This window comes from Branchiostoma lanceolatum, chromosome 9 (genome assembly GCF_035083965.1).
Source record: "Branchiostoma lanceolatum isolate klBraLanc5 chromosome 9, klBraLanc5.hap2, whole genome shotgun sequence".
In the NCBI taxonomy this organism is placed as follows: domain Eukaryota; kingdom Metazoa; phylum Chordata; class Leptocardii; order Amphioxiformes; family Branchiostomatidae; genus Branchiostoma; species Branchiostoma lanceolatum.
Genome location: NC_089730.1, coordinates 8,340,683 through 8,356,354, shown reverse-complemented (window position 1 = coordinate 8,356,354; position 15,672 = coordinate 8,340,683). Strand labels below are relative to the sequence as shown.

At 39.3% G+C, this 15,672-nt stretch overlaps 1 protein-coding gene across 1 annotated transcript in view; it reads right to left on the bottom strand.

The window, feature by feature from the left end:
- The window catches only part of LOC136442583 (potassium channel subfamily T member 2-like), a 118,626-nt gene that overhangs the window by 37,024 nt on the left and 65,930 nt on the right, over window positions 1-15,672 (bottom strand). Inside the window, exon 4 of the mRNA XM_066439520.1 lies at window positions 4,802-4,881. Coding sequence (XP_066295617.1) covers window positions 4,802-4,881 — 80 coding nt within the window. The remainder of the gene's footprint in view (window positions 1-4,801; window positions 4,882-15,672) is intronic.

Here is a 15,672-nt window from a genome sequence, read left to right as displayed (position 1 = left end):
AATCAAACTGAGAGAAACAGGCTGCTAGGGAGGGCCAAACCTGAACCACTTTTGAAAAGCTATCTGCCAGATAGAAATCAGGACAGTGCAGCATGTCCAGGACAAAAGATTTAAAAAAAACGGAATTCTGCTGCAGTACCAAGGTCGGCCACCAGGGGGTGCAAAATCAACCTTAACCCTTGCGTCTACATCACATACCCATATACCAGATATCATTACAATTCATCCAGAGGTTCTCAAGCTATTGCTGCATTTACACGCACGCACACACACCACACATACACACATACACACACACACACACACACACACACACACATACACACACACAGACAAAACTATATCTCCATTTTTCATTGAGGTAACTATCATTATCCATAGTGGGACATGTCAGTTTGGCATTGATGAACAATGGCAGCAAGCTCTTTTAAAATACTGGGATCTTTGGCTACAGTGTTGAAATTGTTAGGGCACATCGCTGATGGCTACCAATACTTCATGCTCATTAAGGTCTGACCTTCACACTTCAGAATTTGAACTCAATTTCTCATCAATTTCTTGAGAGAGGCCACAAAATCTTACCCTTCAAACTTGGAGACACATTGAGCTTTTTGAGACAAAATGTCTAGACTATCCTCAGAGTTGTTTCTTGAGCTATGGCTGAAAGCTTTTATTGTTCCCATTTTCATGACAATTGCGGTGAGCCTTTCCTACATCTCACCAGTTTAGAAAATCAATAAGTCATTCCACACGGCATGGCCTGAAGGCCTTTGGGTCACAATGATCGGCCAGAGAATAGTCAGCCACTTTGATTATGTGGTGTTCATTCTTGCTGAGGTATGCAAGAGTGAACTTGTAATAGCCCATAGACAGTTGCGCCTTTTCTTTAGCTATTTATGACTTTTTATCCAGCTGAAGCTTTTTCTATTATGTGTGTAGATTATAAATTACAATGGGTGCTGATATTACAATCCCTTTGTTGCCCATGGCCATGAGGGAATGTGGGTGATATAGTATAATAAGAGTATTGTAATTCTTGTTTCTTTCACTGTTACTTTATGTTCACTGTTTTCGCGGTCATCGCTGTACCGTAAACTTGTACCGTAAACACCATGAAAAAACTTGTTGTTATTATTTTATGATTCCTTCACACATCCATTCTGTAAATCACTTGCCACATGAAGTTAAAGTTCAGTGAGAATGTCCATTTTCCTTACACCGTGAAATTTTGCTACCATGAAGATAAAGTGAATTACAGTATTAGAATTATTGGAAATCATACATTAAATATTCAACTTGCATCTCAAATAGACAGCTTTAACTTGGTTTCAATGTCAAAAGGGAATTGGAGTAATCCTTTCTCTAGAATGGCCTTATATACGTGATACTACATGTAATTGTACCATTCTGGGCACATAAAGTCTTTTCCTAAGCTGGCATGTCTATAGCACAAGTAATCCTATCTCTAGTATGGTCTTACTAATTGTACCATTCTGGGCACATAAAGTCTTTTCTTTAATACCCAAGCCAGCATGTGCTAGATATTGGACTCCAGCCTATGTGATAAATGATCCAACTACAAGAGCTTCCACAGAGCAATTGTGGTGGGGCCAATAACGACGTAATGGGTGTTTGTGGTGATTTAGCATGCTGCTGCTGAAAGAAACAAATTATTTTCCCGATTTCTGTTGTGATTTTATCAGAATTATTACATTGGACATGACAACTATGAAATGATGATTCTTCTTTCGGAAGCACGGGCTATACACTATGATGAATTCAACACTTTCCGTACACCATTTTTCAGTTGTGGCGGGTTTTGACGTAGCTGATACCTGGGGAAGTCCTTGGTGCTGATTTCTTTGCTGCTATCTTGGCTCGGTCTTCTTCTAGCCATAACAGAGATACACTGCAGTTTTGGGATATTTCATGTCCCATTGGTCATAGATGCTACTGTGTCATTATCGGGAAATGTCTCTTTTTGATCTGTTTGGGCTAGGGCATCTCTAGCTGTAGCAAAGGTCAGAGCAACAACAAAAATAAGATCTAGGAGGCAATTTATGTAATCGGTTTAGTCTGGCTTATCAGAGTTTTGTATAAAAGTTGCCTTGGTTGTTTTATCAAAGAGCATAGGAGGTCAAAATATGGAATGAGCAATGAGCTTATTTTCCGGTAAGCTGCTCCAAAGGTGACGGCCTTTGCTTGCGTCATCTGAACAAAAATCTGTAATCATATAACTGCATGCCATGTGCCTAGGGGCACAGACGTCATGGCTACTGGATGCTGGTATTGTTGACACTGTAAGAGGATATCAGATCCTGAGATCATGACAAGTTGTCAATATTTTCACAGTCCTCCATTTTTTCAGCTATCATCTACATTTAGTGTTTAAAATGCATTTTTCAATATCACATGTGATTTTTTGAGAAGTCTTGATTACTAAGACTGCTAGATTAGAATATGCTCCCAGCTGTCAAAAATAAATACTACATTTACTCGATGGGATTTGCACGATGGGATTTAGAATTAAAATGTTTCGAAAGAGTCGGACCTATATGTTGAGTTGTGCCATACTGTCAGGCATAATTGCATGAAATTGTCACGACAGGTATATGTTAGCTTGAGTTGCATTCAGTGTTCTGAATGCATTTTTCAATATCACATGTGAAGTTTTGATTACTAATACTGCTAGACTACGCTCCAAGCTGTCAACTAAATGAAACATTTACTTTATAGGATTTACACTTAAATGCTTCTAAAGAGTCGGGCCTACATGTTGAGTTGTGCCATACTGGCATAATTGCATGAAATGTCACGACTGCTATTTGTCATTTTGAAGAAGTAATTCCCTCAGCAGGTTTCCACAGCTTGAATCTTTAATTCCCTTGCTCCGTGTGTCTTTGAAGTGCTACCGGGGGGACCTACGCTGTCAGCGGTTTGACATTCAGAAATTATTGAAGTGACTCGAAATTCATATTCAGTAGCTTATCAAAGCTTTGCAGGTATGATATTTCTGTCAGGCATGAGCCTTTTCAAGCTACAAGTTGTCAGGTTTGGTGAGGAACAATCTGCTGTTTGTTACCTGAAGGGAAAGGGTGAACACGGCTTAAAAGCTTCCGTTTAATACAATCAAAGCCCAGGAGAAGAAGGTGGTTGATCCTCCAGGGATGTAATAAGTGAAAACGTCATCTGCGTGGTTGTTGGAAGATTGGCTTTTTCTCAGTAGCTTTAGTTTCCAAATGTGAAAGGTAGAATGGCCTTAGGAAAAGTTTCCATAGGAATATGATAGGCTTTGTGCGCGACTTAACATACAAATGGTAAAACCGGTCTTGTATACTTAAAACCGGTTTCTAGTGGTGCTCAATCAATAGAATACTAAATGAATCAAAGATCCCTGCTAATTGCATGATTGATAAGTTAATCAACCATAGTACTTACTGTTCTGTTATGGGTTTCATACTTACCTGTGATATTTATCAGGTAGAGATGATTTGTACTGAAATATAACAAACCCTATGGAGTAACCGCTCAATTTACTAAACAAGATTGAAAGAAAATGCTGAGAAAAATGACGGTAATATCTTATACATATTTCCTAACTGATAAAACACATTTCATTTCATAGATCGCAGATCAAATCTGATTTTATGGAATACCACAAAGCTTAAGTTGCCGCAGGGCCATTGTACTACAAAGCATTTTTATAAGGTGAGCTAAAATGTCAAAATTATGAAATATGCATGAAGGCTTTTATTATCTACATTACAGCATATCACACATGACCACAATCGATATTGAGGATAGTTCTGAGCTTGATATGAGAGGGAAAATTTCCTACAATCAAAATTTGACTATGTTTCCTACAAATGGAAATGTTTTCCTATAAATCCACATTGCTGTTCAGTAGCAATCTAATAGTAAACATTAGGTGATGTAGAGTAGATAATTATGCTTTACCTTAAATTTATCTTCCTCATCTTTCCCCTTCCTATTTCCCAATGCTAGGAGACCTTATAAGGTGCCTCTTCACTAGACGATTGCTGAGCGACCATACGGCAACTAAAATTGGATCTATGTAACCCTTGGTTTCATAATTGGAATATGTTGCAAGATGTAAAAGTATGATTTGAAATGCAACAACACACACAAAGCATTAAAAATTGTTCTTTATTTATGAAATTTACTGAGCAATCTGACAAATTTTTAGTTGCTCAGCAGCAGTTGCTTAACGGTCTAGTGTAGAGGGTGTGTAAATGAAAACCGTTTTACTTGACATTGATATATAACTAGAGCTGAATGAGATAAACAGAATATTCAAAAGGAAAGTGGGGCATGTTTGCTGTAAATGGGGCATGTCTTTAACCGTAATGAAATACCACATCACTTTCCTTTTCATGGTAACCACAAAAGGCAAACAGTGAAGGACAGCACACTTCTGATCAAAATAGACGAGCCGATAAACACAGATGGCCCCTTTTCATCATCTAAATGGCAGCCAACAAATCCGCAGACAGGTCATTTTGTCCTGCATGTTTAGTATTCAATGTCGGATGCAAGACGAGACGTAAAAAATCAATTTTTCATCAGCACCCAATGTGCAAACATTCCTTTGGTTATGACCGCACTTCAGCATGCAAATTTTGATACGTTCTGTTTTCATATAGATTAAAACACGGGCCCGGGTTTGCAATCACCATTACACTTCAACCGCAAAGCAATAGAGTGATTATCCAGGTCCCAGTTTTCTGGATAGGAACCAAACGAAAATCAATCCTTAGGAAAATGTCGAAGAAATACTCACTTGACCGCTGATTCTTGATGAAGTAGATCTGCAGACGCTCTTTGAAGGTGTTCTCGTTGACGTAGAACTCCACTTGTACCCTGCAGAACAAGACGAGAATGCACCGTCAGAAACCCCACCGGTGACAAACACATTACCTACTATAACAGCCTGCCCCAAGCAAAAAATTTGAGCCGGTGCCAGGCCATCTGTAAGAAATTCTTTTCGACCATCGGTTACCTTCCAGGGTTATTGGAAAATGCTGACACCACATCGGTGAAAGAGACGCTGGATTCCTCGATGTTCGGCCTCATGGCTGACTTACGAAATCTTCAACAGACTCCAGTAAGATCTAGTGCCTCAGCCCACAGCTTGAACACCTTGCTGCATCCACAAGGATATTACAATGAGGCGAGGGTGAGGGCGGGGTCAGGTAGAAGGGCCTGATCTCCTGATAAGTGCCCGCCAGAATGCCGCTGTGCATCCCGAGCGATCGACACTCCCCTGGTAGGCCCCAGGTGACGACACAGTGCACCCACACCCAGTAATGATGGTTACAGATGGATAAAGGGGTGGCCCTGTTTGGGGCTAGCTACCCGCACTACCAAAGAAGAGCAGCACGTCATGGATACGGCTGCTGCAGATTAGATTTATGTTTCACACCCAGCCAAACACAATTTTGATCTCCTAACAAACGTGTTATATGGTAAGTAGATCTGACGAATTGTATCTATGCATCATTCGGTGGCAGATGATGCTTTTTGGGCAAGTTTCCAAGGCATTAGACAGGTAATAGGGGCCTGGAAAAGGGTATTGGCAGAAGAACTCTCCAGGGAGAATGAACAAACTGGTGCCAGATTATCAAAGATTAGTAGCAGAATATACAAAGAGAATCAATTAAATTATAGTAGTTAAATACATTATGTACAAGTATAGAATTCTAGTGTTGGAGACAAGTGTTAGATAAAATGAGAAAATTTGGATCGCATAAAGGAAAATTGTTATTCATGTTTTTCCATCACTTTTAGATATTCTTTATGACAGTGTCATCCTAAACCACCCAGAAAAACACTTGAAATGATTGACGCGTTTCCTTTTGTATAGAATTGTTCTGCCTGATTTCTTTGCTGGAAAGATGGCAATCTTACTCAAGAACTCCTGGTATTACATGCACGTAGCTAGTACCTCATCCCTATACAAGCTTTAAAGGAATCCAGCAGTCTTCAATCTCGGAAGTGCAGAAAGAGAAGTTACCGTAGTAATTGTGGCACTGTATTTTGAATGCAAAATTACGCAGGAAAATTAGGTAGCAAGACATGTTTGAATAAAAAGCTCAAAGTGTTTAGAACTCCCTTTTTCAAAGGGACTGGAACACTTTTCAACACACTCAGCTACATTGTTATAAAGAAAAATAGAATTCTTTCATTTCAATCATTTGTTTTTGTATTCTTTTTGAAAACCAGCAAAATCCAAAGTTAAAAAATACAGGGCATACAGTGTATGTGCTTCTGTAGAAAATGAAGGAGGTGCGTTTATGTGTACTGGAGATTTTACATTTCTTCATGTTTTAGATAACAAAATAACTTGCAGATCTAAGAACCATGAAATCAAATTGGTGTGGCTGTACCAAATTATCTGTAACTTCTGATTATAGCAGCAAGAAGAAAGACTAAGTTCTCAAATTAGACTTGCATTACTCACTTCAATGATACCGATTTCGAAAAACACAGTGATTACTGAACAGTTCACCTCCATTAACAAAATGTAGTAACTGTTCAAGTGATGTAACCTCCATTAATATTAATCTAACCAGTGGCATCGTGTGGCGCAATCGGTAGGGTGTTTCGCCCACAACCGAGAGGTGCGGGTTCGAAACCACCGATATGCCCCGATGTTGTGCCCTTGGGAAAGGCACTTTACACAACTTTCCTCACTTCCCTCAGGTGTAAATGAGTACCTAGCTTCTGTTAGGGACATCTCTCAGATAGGACGTTAAATGGAGGTCCCAGGTTTGAGGAGAGCCAGTCCTCAAGCACATTAAAGAACCCACCGCACTTATCCAAAGGGTAGGGGTCCTTCCCGGTGTGAATGGTTTAAAACCTACAGTCCTATGGTCACAAATGGGTTCGCCCTTAGTAATAGCGTCCGGCTAGTTGGGCAACCCTGGCATGTAATGTTACATGCTGAACCAATAAATAAATAGATAAAATAACATTAATCTGCTGGGTTACATAAATCCGCCACTTTCAAAAACAGCGTCGCATCCCCCAGGTATACAGGGGGGACGTTAGGTTGGAGATCTGCTTGGATGTGTCCTTTCTTGGTGGCGGAATTACGTCCATATACCCTGGTGGAGTTATTAGATGTTCATCATCATCATAGATGTTCGTCACTTCAACGATACTGATTTTGAAAAACACAGCTATTATATATACCATAATTATAGTTAGGAAATTAAACCTGGTACAGAAGCCATCAATTCTACTGTATTTTTGGCAGTCAGAATAGTTATCATTCAAAACACCTGCCTCCGAGAGTTATTACACCTGACTGTGATAAATGGATGCCCATATTTAAATCTACCAATTATCTCAAAGCGGAGCAGTGCTGATTGATCATGTTTTTTATGAAAGATAAATGTATATGTAGGTGTAGATAAACTGATGTTATTCATGTACTGTTCAGGCTGTGGAAGTTCATCAAACTCTGTAGAGGTGTGCACATTGATTTAAGTAGATTTCTGTTCCTTAAAACTGAGCTGCTAAAAAGAAGGTAGCGTTTTAGTCCAGTGGTTAGCAATCCTGTCTCTGGAACTAGAAGCCCCGGGTTCAATCCCAGCTGTGTCGTTCACTCGACATGCGCGCTATCGGAAAGGGTCGCAGTCCTTAGAAAGGGATGTTAAGCCGTGGTCCGCTGTTCATTGTACTTGTCGAAAAGAGCTTGGGGAATTTTTCCGGTACAATGAACCTGTAAATACTGTATATAGCGTTTGTCTTCTCTGTCACAACCAGTGGAAGATTAGAACATCTGTTCATTGAGTTCATTTGAGCTAAACTGGTTCGAGATTCCTTTCCTTTTCCTTTTTTTTTTAATTGCTCAGACATGGAATCTTACACATTTTAATCAGCACATGCAGCGGATACCAAGAAATTGGATTAATTTCTGCATTAAGGAAATGATGCAACCCTGAATGATGGATGATTATGCATGCTAGTTTTAGTTACAGTAGATATAATTTGTGCTTCATTGCATTTTGTAAGGTTACATTACAAACAGCTCATTATAACTCAAATAGGAAAGCATCCTTTCCAAAAATTTACAACAAAAAAAACACTGTATCTTCAAAGTATGACATATTTGATTCCATAGACTTTGATAAGATGGTACGGCACATGGGCTGGTCATTTATCACCGATGGAGAATCACGGATGGAGGACTCCAGAATGCCCAAAGCTGTCTTCTACAGTGAGCTGTGCCAGGGCAAGAGGGACAGCGGAGCCCCCAGGAAACGTTACAAAGACCAACTTAAACAACAACTCAGCTCAGCCGGCATTGCAGTAAAAGAATGGGAGAACATTGCAAACGACAGAAATGCCTGGAGAGCAGCGACCAAAAGAGGTGCAGAAAGATTTGAAACAGCTTGAAGAGAGACTGCTGCAGAGAAGAGAAGCCACAGGAAAGCTGCTGCTGCCCAGTCACCACCTACACAGGGCTTTGCATGCCCGGCCTGCAGCAGAGTGTGCAGATCCAGGATTGGGACTACACAGCCACAGGAGAGCCTGTAGAGGTGGACAACCTTCCCAGTGATCTTCGGAAGTGAAGAAGCAGCCATCATCATCACGGCACATGCGCATTTATAGAAAAGAGATTACCTCGAAAATCGCAAGAAATAAAACCACAGCAAAGATTTCCGCATTTACAGTGTGTGCTGTCTGTGTTTTTCTATCAACAACCATTACATTAAACATTAATGTGACACTATTCAGGAGATTTCCCTCAAAGTCATTAGTATTCAGTGTGCATAAAACATACTGGACCAAACATACAAGGCTGCAGTTCCATACCATTCCAACAGGGTTGCTGTATTGGTGATTTCACTGGGTTGGCAGTGCCCATATGCTGTGAAATTTCTATTGTCAACATACTGCATTACCAAGTATTTCCAATAGGAGGCAATTTTGTACAACAAGGTTCAAAACTGCTCTTTAGCATACTGATAAATATTCAAGGCAGAGTGAGAGTTGCCCTGCTGAGTTTTCAGGTATAGGTGAATGCTTAGCTTAGTCTTTATAGCATGAACCTCCTTGTACATTGCATGTCATTAGAATGTAAACAAAACCATCAGTATAGAGTTTAAATAAAATCAGTAGCATAGAGTCCAGCCTATTTGACTACAAGATAGAATGAAAACATAATGCTTTCTAATGAATACAATGGATAAATGCAATGGATGCTGTCCTTGGTGCTGAATTATCACTTGTTGTGCTTAATATATCTATTGATTGAGAATAACTTACATTATCATTTTCTGTCATGTTACATGTCTAGAAGTTGCTTTGTTTGGTGTTTGAATATAACTTATCTGTGAGTTTTCATTTGTTACTGCTCCCAGAATGTCTTGTCGACCAAGGAAATCTATCTTGCAAATCTTTGCAGTATGATATGGTTATGTATTGCACAGTTACATATCTTATCTTATAGGTTTTCCACAGGAGCCACTGCCCTATAAATATTCTATGAACATTACTGAAAGGCCTGGGCATTAGCAAATCTATTAAAGCACTCAGGTCATTGGAGATGTGTCTGACTTTATGGCCATAGCTTTGGTTTGCATCAATAATAATGGTCATTCAGAAGCCTGGTAATCAGGATAAGGCTAATATAGGCTGAGCTCTAAGGCTACACCATTATGTTCCAACACACCTAAGTTCAACCACCCCTATGTTCCAACACACCCACATGTATGTTCCAACACCCCCTGACAGTGACGCTACCCCTAACCCTCAACAGACGGAACATAGGGGCGTCAGGACACAGGGGTGTCAGAATGTAATGCTGTTCACAAACTAACATATTTAGAGCAGAACTGGAAAAATAAAGTAATAAATCATGATATCATCTTACACAAGATCATTCTGATTAAGATAATCATCTATATAAGATTCTGCACCAATAAAATAAATGATTTTGCAGAAAACATTTTCTTTCTTGCGCAGATGAAAAATATTAAGCGCACATTTTGAAACTAAACTGTTGTCTTTGCATATCGTTATATCGAGACAATAATCTGGTGACATATTAGCTGTCATCTGCACTATTGGAAATCACATTCCCAGGAAATAGGATGTCACATTGTCATAGTGCGGACCATGCTACCGGATCAAAGGTCCTGGAATTGAATCCTTTCCATTGCTTTTTGTATGTTTTTCCATTCTACTGGATGGGTTGTTTGGGATCTTAAAGGAAACCCATTATTAGGGTCCAAAAAAATTGGATTTTAAAAGTCAATTTATTTAGTCATTTCTATACATGATTACTTCAAACAACACTATCACAATATTTAGCAACGTCTATGGGGCAAAAATGGGTGGAGTTTACGTAGGCTCACAAAACTAAGGGGATCATTGTACGGCACAATTTTGCGCGGTTTTAAAATCCTAAAAGTATGAATTTATTATGCAAATGTGCTAAACAATATAAGTAAATGTCACTACCATGAAAATTACGGCATTTTTTTATTTCCATTTTTTTGCGCTTTTTGAAAGGTCACTGACCCTCATTTAACAGGAAGTGATCGGGCCCGTGGAATGCGGCCAAGAAAACAGCGATTTCGACACTTTTACGGCCCCTGAAGGGGAAAAACGTTACATATACAATAGATATATGATTTTCAAAACGAATCCATGGTAAAACTACGTATGAAATATGGGGGGAAAGGTCATTTTTGTGGAGATAACCCTCTAAACTAAACCGTCAAATTTCGCCGAAACAATGCCGTGCTATTTGAGTCGGTGAAGGCTGGCTGCATGGGGGGCAATAAAAATAACCGAAAAAAATTCCTAAAAAATCAGCATTTGAAAATATGAGAGAGAAAAAACATGATATTTTTGCTATTACCATTATGTACATTTCTGAGAAATACCATTGATTTTTACCCAAGCTCTAGCCTGGAAATTCGATTTTTCTAAAAATGGGCGTGGCCCCATTACTATTGATGACGTCATCATGAAGTCATAAAAATTTGCATAAATTACCGTCTTGCAACAAGGTATTATGTTACAAAAGCTCAAAGTCCATAGTTAACTGCAACATATAGTTTGATATACCCTTTGAATTCCTCAGCCGGGGTTTAGGAGTACCTTAACTTAAGTGGTATAAAGTAATTTATGCTAGAATTTCAGATTCAAGCCTTGAAGAGAGGCAGTAAGTTTTTTTATTAGGTTTAGCTGACATATTTTCCTGACAGTGTCATATTTTCATATCATTTCATTTATGAGAGGTCAACATTTATTAGATAGCTTCTAGCAAGTGTCGATTGCAAAATGGGAGTATGCACTATCAGATTAGGTTACCATGTTGAAATTTGGCATAAATTATTTATATTGTTTTTAAAATGTCGGCCTCAACGTAATACTTATGTGACCTTTGGCATACGTGTGTGAGAACTTAAAAAATTTGTCACATTTAGTTGAATTACCTGAGATATTATCTTGCTGACTTTCAGGGTAATGATATCAAACTTGAACTTGCACACACTTCATATGATCTAGAAAACAAATCAATCTACTTTGTTGGAAAGGTTGGAGCCCTTCTGCATAATTTCTTCCCCCATAGTCACAGTTTTGCTTTGTTGGTCCCATAGTATTACAGGGGCCCAAAAAGTTCTGGATTTATTGTAGTACAATGTAGTCCATTAGGAGGGCTTGAAATACTTTTGAGCACCTAAAATTGGAGCCGTGCACCTAATTTTTGACTGTGGGTGCACCAGTGTACTTTGATATTTTAGTAGGTTTTGCTTAGGTTCTATTCTATGTTTTGCACTAAAAATATTTGCTGTGCGGATAAATTATAGATTATATGAACTAGAACAAGTATGGCGTAGTCCTAAAATCATATTTCCAGCCCAGGTTTGTAGTACATGATATTATAGAGTCAGGTGTACATATTGACATAAAACCAGACAGCCCTCTGATATTGGTCTGAGCTGGGTTGTACAATACATGGCTGTGTCATGGTGGCATTGATCCATACAGACCACAGCCCACATAGAAACTCCCTGTGAATTCCAATGTGAGCACTACTTTAGGTGCCAAAAGATGGCCATACATTGACTTCTATTTTGTGGGTGAAAATGATAATCAAAACAAAAATATCACTGGTCATAACAACATCTAATCAAATAGTAGGAAGATTGATATTTAATTTAACATTTTTATTCATTGTTATTCATGTCATAACTATAGACACAAGTGAAGCTACATATGGCATATCAACATAACTTTTAAAAGCTGGGCTGACAACGTATTGGGTGATGGGCAAAAGGGTATCTTAGTTTCCGTACTGTTAACTTTTTGCACAGCCAATGTCCAACTTTTTTATTTCAGGAAAATAATTGAGCATAAAGCGGATGAAAGCTGAACAGATTTTATATGATCACCTGGAAATCATCAATTTCCTACATTTCAAAAAGACCAGAATAGCCTTGTATGCATTCATATTTTACTGCATTATTCACAACATGTTGGACAAATCTCAGTGCAAATCAATGATCAAGAACATAGTTTGTATGTCCTTGAATCATTGATTTCCACTGAGGTTTGGAGTGCATTGACTGGAGTAAGGATTTCCAATAAATACAACTAACATTAAAGTGAGGAATGAAAGTCAGCAACCTGGTACCAGTCAATGGAAGCTTAAACCAACATGCCACTAGTTAACATCAATGGCACTGCAGAATTAAAGGATAATGAGAAGCTTTTAACCCTAATGCCTCTGTTTACATGTACTATGTAAAAGAGGCATATACGGCTAAGCCTACTTTTAAAGCTCGACTTACATGTATGCCTAAAGAGTGACACTTTAATTGCACAAGCTTATCATTTTCTGTTTTTTAATCCTCTACCATCTGTGTTCCTACACCATAGATACTGTAAATGCATTTAAGTCCGTGTGGTTTTTGTTTCGCGCCAAGGGGAAAATGGAGTGTTTGCTATGGTTTTGATCCTGCGGCAGTGCTATAGTCCCATGCTGCTACAGTATTGGACAAAAATGTTCGCGGTGGTTTTAAGTTCCCGGTGAAACCTTCGCCGCGAAAACCGCAAACATAAAACCACTGCCAACATTTCTGCATTAATTTAACAGTATTTAGAGGGCTTTCTTGGAATACAGTTAAAGGATGGCAGGAACTGATGGAATCTGGTGTGATATATGAGAGTAGGTCTTTGGGGTCGGGAGGTTTGCAATAAAGGGGCCAATTCATCAAGGGAACTCATTAGCAACTGCTAAAACTTTGATGCCCAGGTCTGCTATCTTTCTCACTATCAGCAAGTCACAAGACAGTGATTAAAGACAGTGTGTGTAAGTGCATCCTTCGTACCATCAATCCAATACTTGACTGGTATACGTTTTTGGACAGCGACCAGCCAGAGAATAAATACTTCATACTGTGATATTCATCAAGGCTGAAATAGGAGATAAAGACTTGGGAAAAGTAAGTTACTTTAATTTTAGTATTTAGCTGTTAGCTTACCCTATATATCTTTCCTATGTCTTGTACAACATAGGATGACATGTAATACTTAACTCTGACCTACATTTTAGAAGTAAATATAGAACACAACACGGTATATTCCGTGTCGCCTGAGGTACCAGCCCAACCGCGGGAGGGTCCATCCAAAAAAACACATTTCAATGCAAAATGCACCTGAAGCTGAGAGAGTTTTGTGGCCTAGAACGAAGAAAATCGTAACAACATCGATTCCAATCTCCGAATCCAGTATTTCAATTTTCGACATCGGCACAGCTGGCGCACTCAAAATACATTCTAAATATTCGATGGAAGCCTGTGTGATACAAGTAGAACCCTATTTGGTACGGAAAATTATCATACGATGCGGAAAACCCATATCGAACGTTTTCGCGGCCCGGGTATGACATAAAGTCTAATATCCAAGGTCTGCATGACCAGGTTCTCAGATGAAACCAATTTTGTAGAGGTCAGAGAGATCTCAGGACGAAATATCTTAACAAGATTAGACATACTGACCATGATTAATGACACCAGGCACAAAGGAACAATTCAGAATGATTAGCTTCACCATATATTATAGAAGAATATGTCCCTGAGGAAAAAAATCGCAAAGTTACTTTACCTTTCGATATAACAAGAATCTCTTAACCCTCAAAATGTCACATAACATCTCAGTGTTGACACTTAAGTACAATGACTAACATTAGATTGAATTATTCCTGCTAGAGTTCATTGGATTGCTCATCTGGGTATCATGTAAAACTTGTATGAAAACACTGACATGACCAGATGCTTCATCGTGACTTATTTTGGGCAATTTGGCATTCAAGTACGCAATACAAACATTTTGTCAATATTGCTTAACAATGAATTCAGGATAACTACCATTGTGCCAGGTACAATCAAAGAAATTAATTATGCCTCATGAAGAATTTACAGACAACACTCAATATTATATAAATAGTCGTTGAATTAAAGCGGTCTGGCTAAGATTAATGGAGAATCAAAATAGATAGCCACTCCTCACAGTTGATTTTGCATGATTTATATGAAGAAAGGTGAGCTGACAGTAATGGTTAATGGCAGAACTGCATTCTGGAGAGATACCAATGCCCTCGGGGAAGTGAAACTGCCATGCACCAATTTTGGGAAAGGTCATGTTCATCAGCAGAACCACTGAGTAAGTAAAGGGGAAAAATGAAAACTGAATCATGTAATGAGAACTGTGGATGAGATAACTGTGACCTTTCAACGACTGTCTCCATCTACTCTATTTTATTTATTTATTTATTTATTTATTTATTCAGATTTACCACATTTGTGGAAGGACTGACATAACAGGGGACGACACCTTTTCAAGATGTCAACCCAGCCCAGACTGTAAGGTTTGATCCACTCACATCAGGAAGGACCCCTACTTTTTTTTTTATAAGTGTGGTGGGTTCTTTAATGTGCTTGAGGTGTGGCTCTCCTCAAATGTGGGTCCTCTATTTAACGTCCTATCAAAGGGACGGCCCTAACCGAAGCTAGGTACTCATATCCACCAGAGTGAAGTGAGGAGAGTCGTGTTAAATGCCTACCCCAAGGGCACAGTGTCCGCAGGAACAAATCAGGGGACCCCAAATTTGAACCCAGGACCTCTTGGTTCTGGGTCAAACACCGAGCCACCACGACTACTTTTTCTGCAAAAACATTTAATCATTACCTATTGCTTTTTGCGTGTCTGTGTGTCAGTCTGTCTTTGTGTTTTCGGATATTTGTAGTCACCAGCTAACCTTCCTGGGTCACACCTCTAGAGCCACACCCACCCAGGAAGTGGTCAAACTGGTCTCCGCAGCTCCAGACCCAACTTGGAGGCGCCCTAGAGGCCGTCCCAGGAGCAGATGGGAGGACCAGGTGTTCAATGTGCTGGACACTCTGGGAGTCAGCAGAGCCGACTGGAGGGCTCTGGCCGAAAACTGAACATCCTGGAGGGAGATGTCTGCAGCCGCCATGCATCTGCCCTGATGCCTGAGGTTGATTGATTGATTAATAATATACTAGAAACCTCTATAGATGGATATAGATGACATTTGCTATGTGGGTACGTGTTGGAAAGACAAAGGTCAAGGTCAATTTTGGGCCTCTTGGTATGTGACCTTGG